At 35.1% G+C, this 26,446-nt stretch overlaps 7 protein-coding genes across 7 annotated transcripts; 4 read left to right on the top strand and 3 right to left on the bottom strand. All coding sequences in view use genetic code 12, as the record gives it.

The window, feature by feature from the left end:
* Positions 1 to 82: 82 nt before the first annotated feature.
* COX6 (Cytochrome c oxidase subunit 6) lies at positions 83 to 535 on the bottom strand (the record flags this gene model as incomplete). Its single annotated transcript, XM_001528711.1, has 1 exon — positions 83 to 535. The coding sequence occupies one exon, from the start codon at positions 533 to 535 to the stop codon at positions 83 to 85; it is 453 nt and encodes a 150-aa protein (XP_001528761.1).
* A 1,510-nt stretch (positions 536 to 2,045) lies between these two features.
* On the top strand, positions 2,046 to 2,711 carry PVL30_001252 (uncharacterized protein; the record flags this gene model as incomplete). The annotated part of the gene is made up of 1 exon (XM_001528710.1): positions 2,046 to 2,711. One exon carries the CDS (start codon positions 2,046 to 2,048, stop codon positions 2,709 to 2,711), a length of 666 nt encoding a protein of 221 aa, XP_001528760.2.
* A 500-nt stretch (positions 2,712 to 3,211) lies between these two features.
* On the top strand, positions 3,212 to 4,372 carry MRPL35 (mitochondrial 54S ribosomal protein YmL35; the record flags this gene model as incomplete). The annotated part of the gene is made up of 1 exon (XM_001528709.1): positions 3,212 to 4,372. One exon carries the CDS (start codon positions 3,212 to 3,214, stop codon positions 4,370 to 4,372), a length of 1,161 nt encoding a protein of 386 aa, XP_001528759.2.
* A 526-nt stretch (positions 4,373 to 4,898) lies between these two features.
* Positions 4,899 to 8,291, top strand: NMD2 (mRNA decay protein; the record flags this gene model as incomplete). The annotated part of the gene is made up of 1 exon (XM_001528708.1): positions 4,899 to 8,291. One exon carries the CDS (start codon positions 4,899 to 4,901, stop codon positions 8,289 to 8,291), a length of 3,393 nt encoding a protein of 1,130 aa, XP_001528758.2.
* A 43-nt stretch (positions 8,292 to 8,334) lies between these two features.
* On the bottom strand, positions 8,335 to 10,530 carry eso1 (N-acetyltransferase eso1; the record flags this gene model as incomplete). The annotated part of the gene is made up of 1 exon (XM_001528707.1): positions 8,335 to 10,530. The coding sequence occupies one exon, from the start codon at positions 10,528 to 10,530 to the stop codon at positions 8,335 to 8,337; it is 2,196 nt and encodes a 731-aa protein (XP_001528757.2).
* A 504-nt stretch (positions 10,531 to 11,034) lies between these two features.
* Positions 11,035 to 12,690, bottom strand: AIM14 (Ferric reductase like transmembrane component; the record flags this gene model as incomplete). Its single annotated transcript, XM_001528706.1, has 1 exon — positions 11,035 to 12,690. The coding sequence occupies one exon, from the start codon at positions 12,688 to 12,690 to the stop codon at positions 11,035 to 11,037; it is 1,656 nt and encodes a 551-aa protein (XP_001528756.2).
* Positions 12,691 to 24,115: 11,425 nt separating this feature from the next.
* On the top strand, positions 24,116 to 26,074 carry PVL30_001247 (uncharacterized protein; the record flags this gene model as incomplete). The annotated part of the gene is made up of 1 exon (XM_001528705.1): positions 24,116 to 26,074. One exon carries the CDS (start codon positions 24,116 to 24,118, stop codon positions 26,072 to 26,074), a length of 1,959 nt encoding a protein of 652 aa, XP_001528755.2.
* Between the last annotated feature and the right edge of the window lie 372 nt (positions 26,075 to 26,446).

The raw sequence follows: 26,446 nt of genomic DNA, 5'->3' as shown, positions 1-26,446 counted from the left end.
ATTCGATTAAAGAAATAAAAAAAAAAAGAAGGAAAGAAAAAAAAAAGGATGGAAAGAAGAAAAAGAAAACAGCAAAGCTATCTTAAGCTTCATTACCGTAAAGATCCTCTTTCAAGTCGATACCCAATTCCTTACGGATATCCTTTAATTCTTCCAAGTAAGCAGCGTATTGCTCTGGAGTTTCAACTTTGTACTTCAAAGCCTCGAAAGTTCTTACTGCTGTTGGGTAGTCGTTGACTCTTCTGCATGCTTGCAATGCCTTTTCAATGACAACTGGTGCTGGCACCAAATCGTATGAGAAAACATTGTTCAAGACTCTTTGAACTTCAAACAAGTCGTAAGCATTTTCAAATTCAGATTCGTATCTGGCAGTAAACTCTTCAAAGGTTTCTTCGTGGTGGCCAGCAGAGTAGTTTCTAATTGAAGCAATTGATAATGTGGTCAATTTTGGAGCTAATGGCTTCAATGAAGCGGATGTGAGGGCTTGTGTACGGAGACAAGTGTTGATGTTTCTCTTGATAATGGATGACAACATTTTATATTGATTTCAATTTTAGTGCTTTTGTTTTAAAAATTCAAATTAGATTCTTTGCTTGAGCAAGTGATATAGAAAAAGAAAACTGTAGTGAACTAGACTATGTGAGTGTGTATAGTTGTTGTTTTTTTTTCTTTCTTTCTGTCTTGGGCGAATTGAGATGACTACTGCTCAATGAGTTGATACCAGTGTCGTCTGTTAAAATAGATTAAGATTGAATGATATGCTGATACTCTGTTTAGATGTTATCGCAAATGGGAAAAGTGTGAGTTAAGTTCTCTTGAGGTATGAGTTTGTATGTGTGTATATCTGTGTACTAAGTATGAGGTAATTTTGGTATGATATGGTTGGTGTGTTTTTTTTTTTCAAATATTTAGTCGCCAGTATAAACTTTCGATCTTTTTTTTTTTTTACTTTCTCACCCACTCTGTTTCTCACTTATACTCTATCTCTGGCTGTCGCTTTGACTTGCTCACTTGTTCACACTCTTTCATAGTACATTTTCTTAGTGATTGCGCACCATCCTATAGTTTAAATTCGTTCTAATAAGCTATTACACGTGGTAGCGCATACAACCTCTTAACATTGTGAGTGCAATAATTGGATGGAAGGTTGACAGTAGAAAAAAAAAAATAAAAATCAAAAAATTAATATTGGTATAAAATGGTAATGAGGAAAGAGATTCAAGAGATTAATGACAAGAAATAAAGGACAAAGAAGGAGGAAAAAATATGAAAAAAAATAAAAAAAAAACAAGTGAGATGGTGCGCTACCGACTGAATCGTATGATTTGTAAATTCTCATAGTACATGATCGTGCTTACCCCCCCTCCCCTTTTCTTTGGTCCTTATACTCCTCATATTCGTTAAACTCCATTTTCATTTGTTTCATAGGAGGGGGCCAATGGGAAGCATGGCACAAACTTTGGTTTAATTAACTAATAAAAAGTTGTTCCTATCAATGTTTATTTGTTCAAAGATAATCGATAAATGTATCAAATATCACATTTTAACTAAAAATTTCGATGCATAGACTACTATTGCTGATAGGAATACCTTTAACACTTACAGGCTAGAATAAACTTTACTGGGAAAAGAAAAAAAGAAAAAAATAACATCTCAAAATGCTTTCCTAGATGCTCACTTTGAAGAACTTGGTTCAGATTATCTTTTTGAGCCATAGGTCACTAATGGTAGAATATGCTTCACGTGACCATGTTTTTGGTGAAGTCACAACAAATACATAGTATTCGTACGCAAAGTTTTCTTTGTCGCTTTTCCTTTTTTGCTCTCTCTCTCTCTATCTTTTGACAAAATGTGTCACCAAAATTTATAAGTCCCAATTGAACTCTTTCTCACTTAAGTAATCAATTGGTAAGCAACAAACCAACCTCTTATCAAGCACTTACACACACAACCTTAGTCTCAATACAAGCACAAGTTTATATATACGTATATGCATACTATTTCGCAACCATTTTTCTACCTTTCAATATCAAAAAACAGTTATAATGAATTATTCGAGCTGGCAGACAGTAAAAGGTGATGAACTCGACCAACATCATCTTCGTCAACAGCACCAACATCATCACCAGCAGCAGCAGCAGCACCAACAGCAACACCACCATCAGCAGCAGCAGCAAAACCAACAACAACAGCAGCAGCATGCGCAATTGCAACAACAAATACCACAACTTCAAGCAGGACTGCTTTCATTTAGAAGCCTGCCAGTAAATGCAGCTGGAAAACCACAATCAACGGCATCGTCTGGTTCATCTTCTGCGGCAGTTGTTGGAGCTACTACTGCACCAGGGTCAGGGTCATCACCACATATCGACGCATCCAATACTGATCCCGCATTATCCACGACGCCCTCGGCAACTGCAGCTGTTCACAAGTACAATCTGAAGCAAATTTCTCAAACAAAGAGAGCCGAACAGAATCGAAATGCTCAACGGGCATTTAGGCAACGGAAGGAAAAGTATGTGCAAGACTTGGAGGCCAAATCACAAGAGCTAGAAGAGTTGAAGAGCAAGTTCAAAAACTTGAATAATGAAAACGTACAATTAAAAGACTACGTGATGATTTTGCAAAGGAAAATTATTGAGTTGACCCAGGGTAAGGATATGGACCATTCTCATGATGGATCTATTTCGAATCCATTTGGTACAAAGTAGTGAAGATTCCCCTCAAAAAATTATTAAAAAAAAAATAGGTGTCTACACTTGTTCTTTAAAGTTTTATTTTTTATTTTCCTTTTTTTTCGCCAACTTCTCCCTCATTTTGTTTCCTTAGATTTGCTTTGTATACTTCATTTGCATGATTCTAGAGTATTTTAATTAAACGATTAGATTTTGGCATATAATTTATTTCAGGTGATAATCTTCTTTTCTTTCTTTGTTGTCGTTGTTTTATGTAGTCGTTTTGAATGTATACATTAAGATACTGGGTTTGTTTTGTTTTCTAAATTCACATTATATATATATATTTTTTTTTTGTCATTTTTTTCATTTATTTGATTTTGGAGAGACAATGTAACCTTCGCAATCTGCTTTGCGCACACACACACACACACACACACATCAATATATATATATATACCGCACAAAAAATTTTATATTTTCCAGAATTCAAAATGTAGAAACCCAGTACCACCCAATACCACTAACCATTAACGATGCGCCGGAGAGCTTTAGCAGCTACATCAAAGATATCCTCATTAGCGCAAGCTCCTTCTGTTTCCAGGGTCTGGTCGAATTTTGAGTCGAGGTCGCCGTCACTTCTGATTAATAATGAGCAAGTAAAGAAAGGTTTGCTCAACAAGCTCGATCCTAAACAAGGACCCGCATCATATCCTACATATGAGGAAAGATTACAATACCACTCACCATTAGAGATTGACGAGACATTTGCAGTTTCCTACAAGATCTTAGAAGAAGAGGCGTCCCGCTCATTTGCAAGTGCACAACGATTACAAGAGATCAAAAACAACTTGGTGAAGGAAGGTAAAGATTTGGGACATTTACAAACTAGAATCGATGAAAAATTGATTCAAGCAGAAATCAAGAACCCTGAAGTCTTGTACAATGTAGAGTTCAGTGATCCTGATAGCATAGACATGTCGCAGCCCGTTTACAGACATTTGATGAAGCAGAAATGGGAGGACCATGACTTGATGTTGTTGATGCAAAGATTGGAACAATTGCACGTTATTCCAGATACGATGCCCACATTGGACCCCAAGGCAGAAGTTAAAATCAAATTCACCCACAATACTGACCCATTATTCAAGGGATGGGTCGTTCCCGGCTCAATGGTGCCTGCACACTCTGTGTCTAAACCACCCACCATCAAGGTCCAAGAGTTTGACAGAATCGAAGGTGACAACAATTTGTACACTGTTTTGATTGTTAATCCTGATACTCCAAATTTGGAAACAAATTCATTTACCACCAAATTGCACTATGGATTGAAAAACGTACCTTTGAACAATGTTGATAACTTGATTGATGTACCCAAGTTGATGAAGATGGGCCCCAAAGTCACTTTCCAAGAGTACACACCATTGACCCCAGAAAAGAATACTTCATACCAAAGAGCATGTTTGTGGGTTTTTAGACAACCACAAAAGATTGCAGATGATGCAGAAGCGCTTCAATTAGGACAAGAGCATTTCGATATTAGAAAGTTTGCCCAAGATCACGGCTTGACTGCCGTTGGTGCAACTGTATGGAGACAAAAATTTGACAGAAGCGTTCCAAAAGTCAGAGAAGAATACGGCTTGGGTCCAGGTAGAGTTTACTACAAGACCAGAAGCGATGAAATGGTGAACTTTTGAAAGATTTATGTATATAGTTTGAATGAAGCAGTCAAGTCTGTAATAACTTGTAGTAATCTCTAGTCTTTTTTTTTAGGTTCCTCTACTCGACCATTGTTATTTCACAACAACATTAGTTCTGTCTTCACTTGTGAATCTACATCTCTGTGTGTGTGTGTGTGTGTGTGTGTGTGTGTTAAAATCAAACTAAGCATTACTCGGTTTGGAGGTATAGCGAAAAAATGAAAGAAAAAAAAATTGAAAATAGACTGCTAACATTTAAGAAGAGAGAGTAAAAAAAAAAAAAAAACTAAGAATAAAGAATAAAGAAAAAGAAAAATTAACCTGTAGAGCGGGAACAACATCAAAGACAAGCATAAGAGAACAGAATCATCTCTTTCTACCTGACCATCCCCCGCCCCCACTCACCTCATCTACTAATATTTCACCAACAAATACTATAGTTATCCATTACCGCTTTACCATTTCATCCTTCCATTGCCCCTCTATGAACTTACTGTAGTTGATGCAAAAAATAAAACGATAAATGACAGTTGAATTAGATGGTCGCCGTAAAGAATTGTTGGAGCTAAACCTCAAAAGCTGGGAAAATGAATACACCTTGCCGGTTGCAACCAAATTGGACTCATCGCTCAAGAAGAATACAGCGTTTATCAAGAAAATAAAGACTAGCTTAAATCATGACCAGTTAAAGAATATTTTGTCTGATATCAAGAGTTTGTCTTTGGAAAAATACCTTTCAGAGGTTATTGTTTCTCTAGTTGAAGGGATGGTCAAAGTTTCCAAAAGCGATGATATTGCCGCCACAATGGAAATCTGCTCTGCATTCCATCAAAGATTTGGCGTTGATTTTACAGGAGACATGATGAATCAGGTCTTGGTCTATATGTTAAATCATCGAGACCAAGATGCCGCTGATGATGAAAAAGCAACGCAACAAATCATCTCGCGTCAAAAGAATCTTTTAAGGTTAATGGGGGAATTTTATGCAGTGAAAATTATTAGAACAGGTAGTGATATCTTGAGCTCCATTGATCCCAAGATTGTTAAACTGTATAATTTGGATAAAAAGAGAAATGAACCCCTCATCACGTTATTATTGAAATACTTGCTTAACTTTGATCTCGAGCAAGGTCGATGTTTGAGTGCTGTTCATTCTTTTTTGAAAAGGTTTCGGCATTTGATATTTGATCTGGAGAATGACATCTTGGACTCCGAGGTTAAGCATGTATTGAAACAAATATTTACAATATACACTGAGGCAACTCTCAAAGTCGCAGTAGAGTTGAAAAATAAAGTAGGAAAACTTCAAGTCAGAAACAAAAAGGCATCAATAAGGACGGGACGCATCTTGGAGGAAGAGGAACTGGAATTACAAGAAGCTACAATTCTTTTTGCAAACTTCAAACAAACTTTGGAATTTCTTGCACCTCTTGTAGACGTGTCATTACCAAGCACCATTCTTGATGCTGACCTTTTAGATGACACTAATGGTAATGAACTTGAAATTAGTAATGAAAACACAGTTGAAGTGGTTAAACAAAAGTCCAGTGGGATGGAGGAAGATGCTTATGGAATATGGGAAGATGCAAAGGAAAAAGCTTTTTATACAATAATCCCGCTGTTGGAAGAGTTGTTGTCATCAATGCAAAAAGAGCAAGGAGAAGAAACGTTATCAAAACGAGAAAATTTAGATGAGTCTCAATCATCTGGTGGGAAGATTCAAGATTTCTTGAATCGTTTGGAAGATGTCAGGTCCAATGATATGGATCAATTGGTGGTGGAATTCAATAACTTACAATTGAATAATAAAGCTACAAGGAATAGAATAATGCGGTTTTTCATTGAAACATCTACCTTGAACAATTTGCGTTATTATACTAGATTTCTCAAAATTAATGAATCGAATTTAAAAGAGTTGATTGAAGATCTAATCACGTATTTGGATAACGGATTCAGGTCACAGTTGCACAGAAACAAGTTGAATGTGAAGAATATTCTATTTTTCTGTGAGTTGGTCAAATTCAAAATGATTCCCATTCATGTCATTTTTCACAAAATTAGAAGGCTAACTTTGGATATCACATCAACCAACAACATTGAGATTCTTTCCGTCTTTTACGAGAATGTGGGAAGATTTCTTTTGCACGAGCCAGAGTATAAGGATCTCATGAGAGGAATGATTGATTTGCTTAAAGAGAAACTGAAGCAGTCCAATTTGAAAGTTAATGATAAACTTGCCATCAATAATCTTCTCATTATGGTTGAGCCTCCAGCTGTTAAAGTGCAAAGAGAGGTGATCGAGTTGTCGCCAAAACTGCAATTTGTTCAGAAATTGATAAGGTCGGAGCTCAACAAAAATACTATTTTGTTGATCTCGCGTCTTTTGAAAAAAGTTTTTGCTTCAAATGTTGGTGAAGAAGAGTCCCAAGCATTGTTGGACAGTTTTGCCCGCCCCGATCTTCTCAACTATGACAATTTGCCAGCATTGGCCAAGCTTTTGCATACATTTGCTGACAAGAGAGTCATAGTTATCATTGTTGATACTATTGTTGAAAACATTATCCGTGGCTTAGAACTCAATGATTTCAGAATGAATCGCGCTAGAATGTCGCAAGTTAAATATATCGCTGAGATGTACAACCATGGACTTTTGAATTACAAGTTGATTAATGATTTGTTGTATCGTATCTTGTGCTATGGACACCCACAGAATCAGCCATTGCCCAACAATTGGGATATCGATATCGATTTACCGAATAATTATTTCCGTATTCAAATGTGCTGTTTATTGTTGCTTTCTTTACAATCTGTCCACGTCGAAATTCTCCCTCTGTTGAAAAAGAATACAAATAAAGCTAAAGCCAGAGCAAAAGCAAAAGCAAGAGCTAAAGGCAAAGGCAAAGGTAAAGGTAAAGCTAATATGGCTGACACTGCCGGCGCAGATACAGACTACGAAAATGAAGACGCAGAATTCAAGAAAAGAAAAGAAGTTAATGAAAATCTTTTGAGTGTGTTTGTAACATTTTTTCAATACTACATGTATTGTAAAGAGGCGCCATTCCCAGTTGACGTGAAATTCAAATTAGATGATATGTTTAAAAAGTTTGAGAATGTACCTGGCGTTATCAGATACGAGTCTGTTCGAGATGTAGTGAAGAAATTGGCAGAGCTGATTCAAACCAAAGAAGATGCAGAAACTTATTTGGAAAATGAGGAAGAGAATGCTTCTGAGCCGCTTGGAGATGATGAAGACGATGAGGATGAGGATGATGAGGATGATGAAGAGGATGATGTGGATGATGAAGAGGATGATGAAGACGACAATGAGGATGAAGATATTGAGATAGACCCAGAAGAAGAAGAAGACGACGACGAAGAAGAAGAAGTAGGTGAGACGGATAGTGAAGAAGGAGATTCTGATAGCGATGAAGAGGATTCTGAAAGCGACGATGACGAGACTGATAGTGAAGATGAAGAAGATGAGGACGAAGAGGATGATATAGATTTTAGCGACGTGTCGGATGATGAATCCCTACCCGATGCTATGTCCGAGCTTGAAAAAGAGCGAATTGAAGCAGAAAAGAAGTTCCAAAGCGATTTGGATAAAGAATTTCAACGTATAATGATTGAGTCGTATGGTACATCAACTCAGGGTCAGGTTGGTAATACAAGAAAACCACTTCCAGCGCCTGGTCAACTTTTCCAGGAGAACCAAAATAGACCCAATGTTGCATCTAATGGCAAGATAAAATTTGGATTGTTGACAAAGAGTGGTGCGGGTGGCAAGACCAACACTGTGAAACAGTTGCACTTGCCGAGTGATAATAAATTTGCCGAATCTGTATTGCGTGAGCAAGAAAATAGGAAAAGAGATCGACAAAGAATTATGTCGTTGGCCTCGCAAATGGGCGACTAGACTTATAGTTGGAGTTTTAATTTTTCTTTTTCTTCATTATTTATTACTGGTTCCATTTTTCAGAGAGCTCGATTGCTATATGAAAATCGTTATGTTCTATTGGATCACTTATTCCCACTTTGCATTTCGGACAATACTGAGACAATTGCAATTCTGCTAAAAGATTCACTGGTTGATGGTTTTGGAGTGATTTAATAATATCATTACTGCCTCCACTATTTGGAGCTAGACCAAGTTTACCCTTTTGCAATTGCTGCAGCTGCTGCTGCAGATGACGCAGTTGCGATTGACTCAAATTTTTAAGCTTGTTGTTAGGTTTAGTGCTCAACTGGGTGCTCGGCTTGTTCTTGATATGGCTCTGGCTCTGATTCTGGCTCTGGCCCTGGCCCTGACTCTGACTCTGGTCATTGTTTGATTTGTTAAACTCCATAAATAAATTGTTAATATGTTGTTTATTCTCAATTGATAAGACTTTTGGTTTCTTTGGTGGCTGCGTTAGTTTCTCTTCATTTTTCCTCTTAATTTCCTTATTGATCTCTATTAACTCGTGATTTATACTCTCATTCCCATTATTCGTTTTATCTTTGTCTCCATCATTCTTCTTTCTAGCAAAAGACTCAATAGATGAGTTTTCGTTCAAGGAGACAAAGTTTGAAATAGCAAGAGACATGTTTTGCATCTTCATGATTTTCACATTTTTCGGGTCACCAGCAAATAGTTCCTTTGGGGTTTTGCCATTATTGAGTCTTGTTAAATCTGTATTGTGTTCCATGTACTCCCTCAATAATTGACATCCACATTCTAAAATGGTTTGTTTCATTTTACTTATATCTTTGTGAATTGGGATGGGCATTTGTCTTGTTTGTCTTACAAATGCAGTTGAGCGAACACCAATTGTGATTGTTCGTGGTCTTTTCAAAACCCCCCGATCTCGTTTCGAAATTTTCGTCAATGATAGGTCCATACTTTCATTATCCAAATCTAGCAACCGGTTCGATAAGTCCCCCGCATAAACAGTTAACCATTCGTATGCATCTTTTAAACACCACGGTGAGTTGTCGCGAAAATTCTTTGTTGACATCATTGATTTCACGTCTACTTTTGATGTCAATTCCAGAGGGTACAAGCCACGCACAATCAAATACAACTTGTTTGCCAACTCAGGGTCATCTCTAAGTTCTTCTCGCATCATACTTTGCGTATAGTTGTCTCTAATAAATGCTATGGAGTTTGTATTTGAGGGACACTGGAATTTCACAATCAAGGATTTACCCAATTGCGCCCCAAACCCAGTGATATCTGTCAATTCAAAGTTTTGTAAAAATCGATTCAATGCACAGTTTCGTACTATAGTTTGGTTATCTGGCTTCTTAAAGTCACCGCTCAATTTCGCCACAAGTCTATTTCGGGCCAAGCCGGCCGATGTGGTGTATCCTAGTTCCTCGTATATAGTACGTCTGAGATCTAAAAGAAGTTGTGATCCTAAAAGAAGTGTAACATCATCCCAATCTTCAATTACAGGTGGCATATCCACTGTTTGTCCATCGTCAGACATTTCCTTATCGGACTCGGCAATGTAACCTTCCCATTGCAAATCCTCGGGTAGTTTATTTGGGATGTTGGGTAATAATAAGCTCAGGGGATCGCCGCCATCACCAATTTTATCCATTGCTTCTTGTAATTGGGGGAACTTTTGCAATAATAGTTTAAAAACTGCTCTTCCTAAATCGACATAACTTTCGTCTACACTTGCCTTGTCGACCAAATCAAATTTACTTTGTACAATCCGCAAAATCTTTCTACTCTCTCGTCGATAAGTATCTAAGCTAACTTTATGGTCAACCGGTGATGGTGATCCTGGGTAGTACGCCCAATGACTATCTCCCTTTTTGTATACTCCAGCATGTGCACATATTAGGTGTGGACACTTTAGCTTGGCCGAGTGCACCGTGTCTAGTCGTGATATGCCATATTTCCGTGCTGCGTAGCTCACTGCAATGATTGATTGCCATTGTTGGCACACAACCGGATCTTCATCTGACAAACCTAGTCGAACACATTCGACTTGGGCATAAAATGCATTGAGATCGACTAATGCAATCACTGAGAGTGGCAGCTTATATGCAAGCAAGTGGTTGTTCAAATCGAGAAGGTTCTTGATGGTAAAACTTGACAACGGTCGTGGCGATGTTGTTAATGCAGGACGTGGAGTTGTCGATATAGGCACCTTCACTGACATCTGAAGGTATTGGAAGAAACTAGAGTGGGAGGATTGGAGATTTTGCAAAAGTGGAAAAAAAACAAGGAAACAAAAATAAAAAAAAGTCAAAGATAAGGAAATTTTTCAAAAGAATGAAATGATAGTTTTTATTTGCTTGTGGTTCTATATGTTTGTGTGTTATCTAATTTGCGTCTTTTCTATATGACTTCTTGAGATGCACTTGTAATGGGACGCGGTTGCTAAATCAAGAAGTTGAGGAAAGGGAACATGACACAAAGATTTCTGAGAATTCATACGAAAATGGATGATTAGCAACTATTTGCTACCAACTGAAAGAATAAGTAAATACAAATCAAATAAATACAGAGACAGAGATAACCAAGTACTTTTTCAATTTTCTTGAGTATTCATCAATTCTATTACCTCTAGGAACTACTATAACTACTACCTCGTCTCCTGTCCCCCTCTCCGCTCCGCATTCACACATACACACACACATAAACACAAATCCTTTAAATAATTCTACATTTCATACTTTTCAGAAAAGAATTGGTAATTGTGGTCTTTGGCCCACGTTTTAGCATCCTTTATAAGCCCATCTGGACCACACGCAACTACCCAACTGCATTTTGGATCATGTGTCAATGTAGGATTGTGAAGTGCAAACACTTCATCTAATTTCGGTCTTCCAAGCCAGTAATTCTCGCCAACTTTAAGCAGCTTCGTACCTTCCTTACTTGTAGTTGATGCATCAGTGCCACTGGACTGTTTGTGTAATGTGTGCAACTCTATTCCTTCTTGCTGTTGTTCTTCTTCTACTACTTCTTCTTCATTATTATTATTATCGTTATTATCATTATTGAGCAATCCATAATTCTCTTCATCGTGTTCGTCTTCCACTACAAACTGCGTCGAGTTGACATTTTCATCAGTTTCGCCTTCATCTATGGTCGATGTGACGTAAACTTGAACATCTGTCAAGTCCACGCTGTTTCGAATAAATAAATCTGCCTTGTTTCGCACTGACCAAACTAAATTTATTACGGTGTTTGGTGATGTGGATTTAAAGTATTGGAAAAGTGGTAACCCGAAAGATATGCCTGAGCCACCGCATAATATATTCACCACCTGCAGGGTACTGAAAAAGGGTGCTGGAAGTGCCGGGTATGGACCAGTAAGCAAATATGTTTTTTCTGGTTTAAATTGGAAATTTGCTGTTTTTCTCATGATCAACAATAAAAACTTGTTTTGGTCTTCATAAGTCGAGGATAAAGTAAAAGGGTGTGTTGGTCCTATCCAGCTTTTGATGTTTGCATACGAATAATTGATTCTTATATGACTTCCAGGTGACCATACTGGGAAATTCTGTGTTGGCAAAGGGATTTTGACAATTTGCAAACTCGATGATGGAACATTGATTATTTTAAGTGAACCTTCTGAGTTGATTTTGTATGCTGCAACAAATCTCAAGTACAATTGCATAGCTAGCAACACCAAGCTAGTAATTGCAAAGAACAAGACACCGGGTCTTGCATGGAGTGTGATTAAAACAACCATAAGCCATGCTGTAATATTGTGAGTGATGTAAAAACCCGAGTACCATTTCCTCCTCATCAATCTAATTGAGAGTGGAATTAATATGATAAAGGGTACGAGCACCACAATACCCAAAAAGTTCCAAAACTTTACAAACTTCACCAATGTTCCCTGGTGTATCCATTTATAAGTGAACCCTGCCGCGTGTACAAGGGAAAGGATGAATATGAGTCTCGATAACCACTTGTGCAAGTTTAAGTTTTGCAAATAGTATCCGCAATTCCAATTGAATGCGTTGGGGAACCTGAGAATAAGGTAGATATTCAATGGAATCAATGCATATGCCAATCTCCCTAGTCGTTTTGCTACGGTGGTGTAATTTTCCAGAAATTCACTGATATGGCTTTGTCCAAGAATAACTATAATCACTGACCATATTAGTATGATTAACCATGTTGGTGGGTTTGCGAGGAACGAGAGTTTACCATTGTATAATCCCGATCGTTTCCATTGTTGAATATAAACAAACTTGAAAATGATGAGGTATGCAATTTGCACAATAGTGATTCCAAAGACGATGTAGCCATACTTGACATTGACATAGTGATGTTCGCCTCCGTGCCTCGGCTGTACTTCTGTCATTTGAAACCTGTGTAACAATGTAAAATTTTAAAAAGGGCTATTGCTAGGTAGTTTTAGTGTTTTTTTTGCTAACCTTGTTTGATTTTGCTTTTGCTTTGTATTGTTTTGTTATATTTTTTTGTAGAGTAAACTAGTTAAAATGCGTGTAATTTGGTTGACGTAATCGTGACTCTGGTAATAATTCTTTTTTTTTGTGTAGTGTCAATTTTTGTGTTTCTGGTTTAATGGTAGGGAAGAAATTATAAGGCCTTAAGTCCGCCACAGATCTAATATCCGTAGAAAGTCTGAGACATTCTAGTGCGACATTCTAGTGAGACACTGCAATGAGATCTTAGTTTGCGACTCGATTATGGTATTGATACTTTTAAAATATTCACAATTTAACTCATAATTCTTAAACTCACCCAGCCCATTAATATCTACAATTCTAATGATCAACTCTTTAAGCTTAAGGTTGTGTTATGAATAGCCAAATGGTAAAGTTAAAAGAAAGAAACAAAAAAAAAGAAAAGAAAAGAAAATCAATAGAGTAGGTTGGCGAATTTTTCATTTACAATTTTTTTTTTTTTGGCAAGGAAATCAAGTAAACCCTGTATTTTTTTAGCTCTCTATTTTGGCAAGAAGATGAGAATGATACTTTTTTTTTATCTAGTATCGATTTAAGCATGCAAAAAAACTGTACGGCATTATTTCTAGTACACTCCTTCCCCACTTTTATCTTGTCTGCCCTTCCTCTTTCCTCTTTCCTTTTTTAACTTTCACCACCACAAATGCTGGACTTGATCTGTGTTCGTACTTGATATCTTCCACGGATAATGATTAATTTTCATCTATGCAACACTTGTAAAGTCACAAAAATAAGGTGTGAAAGATACTAAAGAAACAAGATGAGATAAAGATGAAACACCGAAAAAGAGGAGATCTTACGTAGAATTTGGTGTTGAATACTATGAATATTGACCAGCGTGTTGTGAAATTTTGGGCCAAACACAAAAAGGAAAAATAAAGAAAAAAAAGAAGAAAAAAGAAAAAAAAGAAAGAAGAAGAAGTAGTAGTAGAAGTAGATCACAATCATGGAATTTTACAAAGCCACTATTGAGAAAGAAATTGTCGGCTATGCTTAGTATGTGGCTGTAGAAGGCTTAAACTCGTTAAATGCGCCGGGAAGCGATTTGGGGGAGAATCCTATTGCTGAAAACAGGAAAAGATGTAGGGAGGTAGTAAATACATGTGGATTCAGAAGAAGGAAAAATGTTTGTTTGGACTTTTGTTGTTTGTCATTTGCCATCCTGGAAAATGTTTACACAAATGTGACCACGGACTTCAACTGAAATTTCGAGTTTAAGGAAGTTGAATGAATCTTATCATCAACTTGTGGCGATGCGAAATGGGTAATGAAGGATCGGTCTGCAAAAGCAAAAGGAAAAGCAAAAGGAAAAGCAAAAGCAAATGGAAAAACAAATAAACAAATAAACAAATAAACAAATAAACAAATAAACAAATAAAGTGTTAAACAAAAGAAATGTACACACTATTGATGTTTTATACTTGCAAAAAAAACAAATTGCTTAGTGACCTATTCTTCGCCACAGCCTGGTTTATGATGACAAGCTTGAACTAATTGGTGAAGGAAACATAAAGGAGGGAGAAGTCAAACATGCAAACTACAGTCTTTTTTTTTTATGCTTTTCCGAATTTCATGTTTTCTTTTGTTCTTTAATTTCTCTACTGAAATAATAAAGACAATAGGAGACACGGCTAGTTGGAGAAAACCTTAAAAAAAAGAAAAGACAAAAAAAAGAATTTGAATATATGGAAAAAAGGATTCTCTCTCCTCTAACAATTGTTAATTGGCCCACTAGAAAAATTTAAAGTTTGATAATACGAGGCAGAGAAGGAATGGGCGAGCGAGCGAAGAAAAAAAAACAGACAAAAAAAAAACAGAAAGGAATTAAATTTTTAGTGCAAGTGGTAGCAGACAAGAGGCTGACGTCAACCCAAGCAGATATTATGGCAAAATTAAAAAAAAAAAAGAGAAAGATAGAAATTAATAAAAAAGGAATTGAAAAGAAAAGGGATTGTGGGTTAGATGATATTCAAGGTCGGTATTAATGCAAGAAGTTGGGATGGTTGAAAGAGGAAAATAAACGCAACATTGAAAAAAAAAGAATCATATGTCTAGAACCAGCAGCAACAAAATAGAGGAAAAAGGAAAAAGAAAAAAAAAGGATAAAAAGAAAGGAAAAAGAAGAGGGCCAACAGCAAGTGTATAAGATCTTGCTTATACCTGTATAAGTTGGACTAGCACGATCTATGCAATGCAAATTTACCAAAACCAGTAGTAGTGGTGGTGGGGGGGGGGGGTTTAACTGATTATAAAATAATAATAATAAAAATAAAAAATAATCAAGAAAAGAGACACGCAGAGAGAGGAGGGATAGGGACAGTGAACAGCAAATAACGGAAAAAGGAGATTTAGAATTTTAAGATGGATAAATAAAAAAATAAGAAGATGAAGAAATGAAAAGAGGGATAGAGAGAGAGAGAGAGAGAGACAAAACTGTAGTCATTTTCCATACTCATTTGCTTTAGCATCTACATTAAGAACTATACATCTTGTTTCTCTTTATCTTTCGAACATTTTTTTGTTGTAAATTTATACAAGTGGTGTTTGCGTTTACAAACTCTCTTTTTTTTTCAGTTATGTACCATTTGTTTGTTTAACTGTCACCATGTGACAGAAACAAATTATTGTGACATCTCTATTTTTTTTTTTTTTTCAATTTACTTTATTTTGCAACATTACTTGCAAAGACACATGTTTCTTGAAAGTTAAACAAGGACTGGCACCAAAAAAAAGAGAAGTTAAAGAGCATAATCCGTGAACATTTGTGTTCAAGAATCAAAACTGTATGGAATAGAAGGCTTTCCTCTTTCGGCCTTCTTCGCATGCAACGTGACACAAAGAAGAGGGGAAAGAGAAAATATGGAAAATGAACTAACAGCAAATGCGCTTTCCTTTCCTATACTTTCAAACTCTTTCTCTTTCTTTTAATTATTTATTATTAAGAAGAAGAGTGGACAACAAAAGTAGTGTATTACCTTTTATCTTTCCTATAGCTGTTTCTCCTCTTTCGCTTCTCGTTTCATCTGCTATGCAAAAACAAGTAAATACAAGTGAATACAAAACAGTAATACAAATCAGAATTACATTGCAAGGGAAGGTAAATTTGATTTCTTTTGATGCAAGATTTCTAAACCCTGATAGAGTTTTCTCTTCTCCTCCCCCCCATCCCCCATCCTCTCTCTCTCCCATCCCCCATCCCCTCTCTCCCCCATTCCTCCTTCTTCTATGCTAATCCGAGGAAGGAATTGAAATGCACAATCTCCTCCAGTCCTAATACCAAAAAAAAATAGAGAATGAGATTATGTGAAAGGCAATATCAAACAAACAATTGCCAAACAAATAAGTTACATTGATGAAAAAAAAAAGAGTTTCTACAAAAAAAGGTTGTGAATGAATAAGAGTTGAAAAGAAGAACAGAGAAGTATCTAATAACCAAAGATTCTAGACTAAAAAAAAACACACACAAGAGAAAACTTTAAAAAAGAAGAGAGAAGAGAGAAAAAAGCATAAGGACGATACAACGGCTACCGGAAGTGTGAATGTCAACTTTAAAATTCAGTTGAAGTTTATTTGATTTGAGGCCCATTCCAAAATTAGGAGTTAAATTAGTTTCTTTAATGTTCTTCTTCTTCTTCTTCTTCTTCTTCTATTGTCTATGGCTGATTAGGAGAAAAACGTGGCACATGGCAAAACAGAGTTTATAAAGACTGGAGATAAGAGGGAATAAAACACACCTAGTAAATAGGAGATTTTTTAGGTTACAGATGCAACATTTGAGTACTATATATAAATGTACATGTGAAGGGCATGTGGCATGAAAACCCCCCCAATTTTGATTGATGCAATCACAACATCTTATGGTGTACGTCACCGATATTATATTTGACAGTACCAAACAAAAGGGCAAAAAAAAAAGTAATAATAACCAATACAGGGAAGAAAGTAAAAAAAAAAAAAAACCAATTAATCCTAACCCTATATTTATTTTCTAACCACAAATTCTGTGCTTCTTGTGCCACTGTATTATTAAACTTTCACATACTGAGTACTTTATTTTTTTGCCTATTGTTCAATTTTTCATCTGCTTGTATATATATATCATCAGGCCATTTTTTTTTTATCTTTGTATCTTTGTATCTTTATAAGGCTTCAAAGCATTTAACATTTTAAGCATTTGTTCAATGCATATATGCCAAAAAAAGTATAAAAAATAAAATATAAAATATAATTGTAGGACATAACAAAAAATAAGATTAAGCATAAGAAGAGTTACGTCAAATTAAAAATTTTTTTTTTATCTTTACTTCTCCAAATGCCCAGTGTTCCGTTATACCCGCGGAAATCCGTAGGTTAGAGAGATAGCAAAAAAAAACATATAATTAAAAAAAGAGAGTTAATAAAGTGCACAAAAACAGATACACATATAAAAGATTTTTAGGGAGTGACGTAGCTAGACCTAAAAAAACAAAAAATTTAATATGCAAATAAGATGTTTATTTTTTTTATTTTTACTTCTCCATTTTTGTTTGTCCAAAACTTAACTTCTGTTACTCTTTGCTTTAATATAAAGTGTATGAAAAAAAAACAACTCAAGAAACAAACCAAAAAACCCGATCAACCATAATTGTTAGTATTAGGATGTGAGCCACAATTATTTGAAATATAGAAAAATAGAAAAAATAGTATAAGCTTTTCAACCGTTTCCGTTATACAAAACCACAAAAATGTTGTATTTGCTGGTGATTTTTATTTTCTCTTCTTCCTCCTCCTCCATCCTCCTTCTTGTCTCCTTCCCTCCTCCCCCCACCCGAAATATTTCCTTTTTTTTTTTCTGTTTAAAACCTACTGGGAGATGTCAAACAATTGTTTTTTCGGGTTTTAGTTAGATACTTGTTTAGATGCTTATTGCTATTGCAGTTATGTATTGCTCAACTTTTCAAAATTATGAATGTGAACTTACATCAACAACAACATCATAAAAGGAGAAGGTATTGAAAAAAGGAAATAATCATGTTATTCAGCTGTAGTTGATTAAAGATATGACCTCATAGACTATGAAACTGCATTTTTATATATCCAAAAATTTAGTTTATTTTCAATTTTATTTTTTTATTTTCTCTATAATATAGTATAGGAGTATATGCAATTGAAACCCTAGAATACAGTAAAGAAAACACACACTTACACTTGTATTATCATGAGAAATGAATATATTTTTTATTTTTAGTTCAACAGTTGACGTAATCATGCACCTTATGGAAGGGCTGAACGTATTTTAAACAAACTCTAAAAAGGAAGATAGAGAGAAAGAATGGATGTGTGAGTGAGTGTCTGTGTGTGAGAAAGTGAATTAAAGTTTATTAAGGTTAATCAGCCCTTTTGTCTTTTTCCTTTTCTTTCTTTTGGTCATAATTCCATTACTCAGTACTATTACATCATTAATTGTCAATTAACTTTATGGAGATCAATACTCTTGGGGTTATTGAATAGGGAATACAAGTAAACTATTACGAGATATTGAGTACTATCAGTTCCAGTTTCCAACAGCATTATACATTGAGGAGAGTCTAATTCCTTTTTTTTTTCTTTGATTTTTTTGTCCAATGAATCTAGCCTCTTGCACTCCTATCTTCTATTCTCTCTTTCCTTGTTACAAAATACACGATCTATTTTAAACACACCTCGTGGCAGTGGTTCATATGACAATCTTCTTCTTCTTCTTCTTTTAACATATGTAATTTTCATTTATGCATTGTATGGCCTAGTTTTATCTGGTAATGTAATTCTTATTAAATTAGTATATATATTGTTTTTTCTTTTAGTCTTCTGTTTGTAGCCCCATTTTTAGTCTGTCTTTTGTATTTGTAATTTGGTGAATTTAATTATGTATCACGTGATTGATTCTAACCACTACTAATTTTTCTCTATCTTTATTTTCGTATTTCATTTTTCTGCTAGTCTGTTGCAACACACATGTTTTAATTCAAAAAAAAAAAAAGAAAGAAGATACAAAACAAGAGATACCAAGAGGATTTCTAGCACAGATACGAAATGTGTGTCTGTGGAAATGTGAGTGTAGTTGTGTGTGTGTGTGTGTGTGGATATATATGTATCCACGTATATGTAATTATTCAATACCCTTGGTTAATGGTCCAAGAGCCAAGCTTTAAAGATATATATATGAATATGTATATGTATTTATAGAAAGAAGGAAATAAAAGATTAAAAAAAAAATACATTTGGTGCAATCTAGACCCTCGCTACCAATCTCCAACATTTGTAAAGGCAACGCTAGATCCAATGTCATTCCATTCTCTTTTCTTTTTTCTGTTGGTGCTTCAAATACAAGATAGTAGAATATACGTATATACATATATACATATATACATATATACATATATATATATGTATAATTAAACTCAGCAACAGAAAGGATAAGATCCCGAGGATCTTGCAAAAGATTAGAGATTATCTATTTCCCTTTTTTCATTTTCCTTTCAAGTTGGAGAGCAGAAACGTAAAAGAAAAAGGAAAAAAAGGAAAAGGAAAAGAAAAGAAGTACAATACTGTGTTGCATACATACTTTTCTCTTGATCACAGTATCTTTTACTGGTTAATAATTATAACTTTTGTCAAAAGGAGGATTTGAATGGGTATTTAGTATAAACTAATGTCTACACTTTTTACTCTTTTTCTTGACTCCTTCATCAGTTTTGTTTCTTTATGTAACACATTTTGATCAACTGATTCTCATATAGCCCTAGAAGTAATTTTTTGTGGTGAGTTTATTAGTGTTGTTGTTGTTGATATATTTTCCATTTCCCATTTTTCTTGTCTATATAAATTTGGTAGCATTGCATGGTAGAATGAAGGACAAACTCAAAGAGGAAGAAGAAAAATAAATTACAAAAAGAATTTTTCTCTCTCTTGTTCTTTTTCCCTTTTTTTTCTTTGTGTTTTCTTTCCATTAGCCCTTCATATTTTTGTTTTGTGCTATACTTTATACGCTATAGAGGTCTAGACCTTTCTCATATTCTATAGATCTATATATATATATATATACATCACTCTCATTATATGTCTTTTTCTCTTCTTCAACTTCCTAAGCTTGTCCCTATCTTTGTCTTTGCAGTCTAGTTCATGTTATTATCTCTACTATTTCCCCCCCTCTCCCAACACCATCATAAACACACAAACTAATTGAATAGTAGGACAAACAAACACAGGACAAGAACAAATGAGACACAGAAAGAGAAGAGAGTTGAACAATATGGTAGACGGATAAATCGGAATTCAACAACAACAACAACAACAACAATATCTTTTACCTCATATGAGAATAATATTGGTCTTTGCACTCTTTATCAGACACTAAAAGAGAGAAATAGAGAGTTAGAGTCAGAGTTAGAGTTAGAGTCTAGCCTTGAATCAACCAGTCCTATTATTCAAGGTTTTTCTCTCTATACTCTTGTCTCACCGGAATTGTAAACCGTTTAATGTTAATTCAACAATGTTCATATATAAATATACAGATATATGACGTAGTAAACTAGACTAAATAATTGAGCAACTAATACTATACTAAAAAAATATGAATAAGAGAATATAGACCATAAGTTAAAGAGTAATTCAAAGAGTATAAAGGGTTTTGAGCAAATTATCAATGAGTAGTACAATGTTTATAACCTACACACTCTCTATTCCTCTCTCTCTATTCCTCTCTCTCTATTCCTCTCTCTCTATTCCTCTCACTTATAAAACTATTCATTAAATCTATAAAAGAGAGGAATGGTGGCTTTGACAAAGACTTGTTGATCAACTGCACTTACGTCACCCTCTTATCAATGTATCCTAAAATCATTAATTTCTATCTAATACTTCTTAATTGTACTATACTGTGCTACATCAAGTATAGTAGCCTTTTATATTAGCTACTTAACTCAAAGTTCTTCATTATCTTATAACCAATATTTTGTTTTCCTATTTTCTTTTTTTTTTCAGCTTCGTCAAAAATATTTCTATTTGATAACTTTCTTCTCCATTTCTCTACCCAACTCTCTCCTATTCGTCTTTTGTATTTCCTTAGATGATGACCCTTATTGTCTTGTCATTCCAGCTGTATAATACTTTACTATAAAATTGAGGAGCTGTTGGTTTTTCCACTTGTAATTTATATTTGTATTTGTATTTATTTGTTTGTTTGTTTAGATTTACTTTGCTGCCGAAGTCCGTCCGGTGTTTTGTAAACACTTGATGAAATTTCATTCCGTCGTCCCAAAAAGAAGGAGTAAGAGAAAGAGAAATAAAATATTAAATTAAAATAAATTAAATAAAAAAAAAAGGGGGGAGACGAAAATAAACGAAGATTCTAAGAAATTAAGGATATAGGACTATAACACTTCTTTCTCTCTCCTTCTGTTATTTTCTACACCAGTGAAAATGCCTTTTTACTAAAGCCTTTTTAGAATAAAAAGAGAAAAAAGAATGAGTACAATTTTTTTTGGTCACACAAATATTATTGAAAATAAAATGCAGAATGTGTAAATCTCCAATACTAAAAGCTTAAAGTTTAAAGCTAAAAGTTAAAAGTTTAAAATGTATTCATTTTTCACTGAGCTGGCTTCTAAAGTCAAGGCTGTGTAATAAAGTTTCTTTTTCTTTTTTTTTTTCTCTGTCTTCCAAACTATAATTTGCTCTTAATAAAAGATAGAATGCACAAAGGGGTAAACCTCAACCTAAACATAAAGAAAAAAGCCTAAATGCTTAATTTTCCAGTACTTTACTCCTCTAAATTTGGGCTATTGTTCAAAGTAAAGTAATTTTTTTTTGAGGAGAAATGAAGAAAAAAACTCTAAATGCTTAACCTTAAAGTTAAATAAATAAATAAATAATAATACTATCAATTTCAGTGTATTACATAAGCTGAAATTTTACACGACCCAAAACCTAAAACTTTAAAAAGAGAAAAAAAATAATAATAGTGGCTAACAGTTTCTTTATATATTTGTATTATGCAGCCCTGCCAAAAAAAAAAATTGAAGTTACTTATGGGTATAAATATAATATCTATGACAGTGCATGGAAATATAATATTCATTACGTAATGTCCGTCTTGTAGGAAGGAGAAGTAAGTAAAGATAAAAAAAAAAAAAGAAATAGAGGCAATTTTTCTTCCCTTTTTGTTTCGGATGTTTTCTATTAATTCTTCCACGTACTTTTAGAGATATAGCACACAGATACGCAGTGAGCATAACCCTACTAAAATAAAAGACGAGAGAAAAGTGACGGAAAACCAAAAAACAAAATAAGGGCATGGGAAAATATTAATGGATGATGTAAGAGTCTTTTAATTTTGTTTAATGTTTGTTTTCTTTGAAGCACAACATTGACATCATGATGTAACAAATCATATCAAAAATTAAATTCAATACACATTGACTAAAGGGAAAGAAATGGAAATTTTGGGTTACATTAACCACACTAATCAAACGTCATCATCATCCGTCATCTTCATCATCATAATCATTGAGTGATGTAGCACACCAAAGGATTGAAACTATATCTCACTTTCCCACTTTTCCACTATTTCACTATTTCACTATTTGAAGTCCGTCTCTGTTGTGAATACCAAGACATCCACAAGTTTCATCTTCCACCTTCTCCTCTTTCCTCTTTCCTACTCTCTACTCACTCTCCTAGATGGACTGCTGCATATCCTTCTAAACCACAATCAGAAAAGACAGGAAAATCATTAAAAGAAGAAGAAGAAGTGAGGCCAACGGACTTCCTTTCGAGAGAGTTTAAGCATCAAAACATCCTCTTCTATCTGAAGTCCATGTCTTTGTTAGGTCAATAAAAAGACTAAAGGTCATAGTGCATATTGCAAAAAAAAAAAAAAAAAAACTAACACGCAATGACTTTCCAACAACTGTTCTATTCTCCATTGATTAAATTACACAAAAAACACTAAATGTGTATGTATAAAAATGTTACAGTGACTTCATCATAAGCGCAAAAGCACAAAAACCTTCAAAACACAAAGCACAAAGCACAAAGTTAAAAGCCAAAGAACATTCCACTCCACTTGTTCCGACCTTCTTTATTAAATTTTATTTTTTTTATTTTTTTTCTCTCTCTCTCTTAGCTCCCCTCCCTTCCTCCCTCTCTCCCCTCTCTCCTCTCTTCCTTTCTCCCCCACGCCCTTTTTTTTTTCTCTATCACTTTCACACTCGCACACCCAAAAATAGAAATATTATTTTTATTGTCTTTTCCAAAGTCTAGGCAAAGTCGCTACTACTACCTTCTATTTTATTTTGCCACCTCCGCTCCCTCTCTCTCTTTCTCTCACCCACAGTTTTTTTTTATTTATTTTTATTTTTTATTTTTTCTTCTAGAATATTTTCTTTCTTTTCACTACATTTCCGTAGTAGACCGCTATGCATATACCCATACACATACACATACACATACACATACACATACCCAGACTTAGTGTGACAAAGTAAGAGAATCCCCAATATACATCCTGAAGGGCTACTTCAGTACAATTTCTCCCCCCCCCCTTCCTTCTATTCCACTCTTCAATCCAACAATATTGAAAACTGGAAAAAAAAGAAAAATTTGGAATATAAAAGAACCACGATATATCCTCAATTTCATATCCAGATCCATCTTCATTTCTTTTTTTTTGTTTTTTTGTTTATTAACAATTCTTCATCACTACAAAGAAGCATCAACAAGTACTAGAATACTTTAGCAAGATCTTATAATTACAACCTCAATAGATTTCCCTTTATCTTTTTAGAGTTGATATAAGAAAGAAACATCACCACCACAACACCACTAGTACCACCACAACTTAAATAAACTATCTGGAATAGTCTATTTTTTACTTTACATTTGGTTTCATTATTGTTGTTTTTCTTTTTTCTATTTTCAATACAAACAAAGTTCTTTTTTTTTTGCTTATTCAATTGGTTTTTATAACCACATAGAACTACTTGCTTGAACATACAGTACATATCTCAACTGCAACTACAACTACAACATCAACTGCAACATTAACAGACAGGTTCATTATTAATCTACCAGTCTAGCTAATACCCCAAATCTACTATCACAACAACAACAACAAGAACAACAACACCCCTTCTTATCTCCCTATTTTTTTTTGACTTTTAAAAGGACAAGAAAATCCACTACATTTTATTAAATTTGTATTGAATTTTCCTTTTTTCCTTTTTTTTACGTATTCACTAATTTTACAGTTTCCAACACTTACACACACAAAATTAAAAAATGGTTTACAGTTCGGAATCAGCAAAGTGGAAAGCTTACCAGTTCTCCGACCCTTTTGCAGCAGGCTCCTTTTTCGTGTGCAACAAACTCAATAGATTCTTTTGTCGTCCAGACTGTGATGCCAGACCAAGAACAAACTTGAAGTCTGAAATCAAGTTTGTCCCTACTGCTCAAGAAGCTATGGCCATTGGCTTTATCCCTTGCGAGTCATGCGACCCAATGCACAGCACTGCTATCGACGTTGGTCTCTTGATCAAGTGTGTCCTGTCGGTTAACAACAAGATTGGCTTTATGCCACCATTGTTGGATGAAAATGAAGAGGCAAACTCGAGGAAAATCAAGGAGAATATCTTGGAGAGCAAACGCATCAATGAAGAACAGATTATGAAAACCATGGGCATGCTGGATAACCAGCTTGAAGGAGAACATGGCACTAATGGTGTTACCCCACAACAACAACAACAACAACAACAGCAACAACAACGCTCAATGTCTGTATCGGCAGCCACCTTGAACTCAATGAGTGGTCACCACAATAAACTGATGTCTATGTCCAATCCAACCTCAAAGGAGTTGGAGAATACCTCATTGAGTAAAAATGACTCTGACCACTACAGATTGGTTGACTTGGCTTGTCGTCATTTGGCATTGGCTGCTGCAGTTAACGTTTTCCAACCAAAACCTATAATCACTACACCAGAAGAACCAGCTGACGAGGCTAACGGATCAACACCAGCTACAGGTAAAAAGAGAAGAAGAAGAGGCGGTGTCTTGGGATTTAAGGAACTTGCAGCCAAGTCCAAACTCTCGGCTTGGCATTTCCACAGAGTGTTTAAGTCAGTGACGGGATTAACTCCAAAGACTTATGGTGACAAGTGTTGGGAGTATATCAAGAAGGTGAAGGAGTCTGGTGAATACACTACATTTGAAGCATACTCGTCGCCACCACCTTCATCATCATCATTATTATCATCATCCATCTCTCCTGCTACATCTTCTTCCTCGCCCAGCTCGCCTGAGTTGAAGAATGGTCAACAGAAGAAGACGACTGTCAAGATGGAATCTCCCGCTCAGTTGTTTACCACCCAATCGGTTGCTGATGCAAATAAGCTTTCGAGTCAATCGATATCGCCAACTACCAACCCATTAACCCCACCAAACCAATACTCAACTGCATTTAGCCACTTGAACACTGTGGCGACTGAGATGCCAGAGTCGTTTTATTCGCAGTCTGGCTTTGACGATGCTTTGCAAAACTTGCCTGAGTTTAGCTTGGATGTGGCGGGTGATGATGCTTTTGGTGGATTGCACACCAAGGCATTTTCCTTTCCAGACTTGTCAAAGTTTCGCGGTGACAGTTTATTTGGCCATCAGCATCAACAGCAGCAACAGCAACAGCAACAGCAGCAACAACAACAACAAAATATCCAGCCAGTACAATACAACTCCAATGTCAATGCAGCTACTTCAACTAATGAGAATTTACACCATCACGCAAATTCACTAGACTTTATCCCAAATACATTCCTCGACCTTGACTTTACTGAGCAGCTCAACAATAACAATAACAACAACAATGGCAGTAACAACACTAATAATCTTAATGTCAATACAAGCATCAACAATAATGGTTCATTTGTACCAAATGTGGGTGATGATAATGATTTGGATTTCTTGCCAACTACATCTGCAACTACATTTGACGAAAACTTTTTCACCACTACAACCCCATTCAACCATGTGAATTTGAATAGTTATTTTGGTCCTAGCGCTGGCGCCAGCACCGCAAACCCAAACACTGCAAGCAATGCTAACACTGCAAACACAGCAAACAACAATACTGCTAGCAATGCAAATAATTCAAATACACAAGCATCTACAACAAATGACGATATTTTTAATGACACTACTGGTTTCTTTGCAATGAACCCTCAATTGGCCACTAGTATTGGATTATAGATTATAGAAACAAGAAACAGAGGATACGATTAGTTCTGCTTTTCCTTTTTTTTTTCTTCTTCTTCTTTTTCTGCTTCTTTTTTTGGTTTCGCAGCTGATACAAAGACAGACTTTTTTCTTATATAATATATATACATATACTTTACGACTACATAATACATACACATAATTTTAATTGTACAAAAGATATAATAATAGTAATAATAATAATAGTAATAGAAAATTTGTTCTAGCTCCATGTTCTTCTTTTCATTTTTCCACTTTTCTTGTATAATTTTCATCTATTTCTTTTTGGTCTATTTTTTTTTTGAATTCAAGTTTCACAATATATCCCAGCGCAGTTTAGTTTCAGAAACTAAGAAAGAATTGGAA

Source organism: Lodderomyces elongisporus, chromosome 1 (assembly GCF_030384665.1).
Source record: "Lodderomyces elongisporus chromosome 1, complete sequence".
Taxonomy (NCBI): Eukaryota; Fungi; Ascomycota; class Pichiomycetes; order Serinales; family Debaryomycetaceae; genus Lodderomyces; species Lodderomyces elongisporus.
This window is presented reverse-complemented; position numbering and strand designations above follow the sequence as displayed.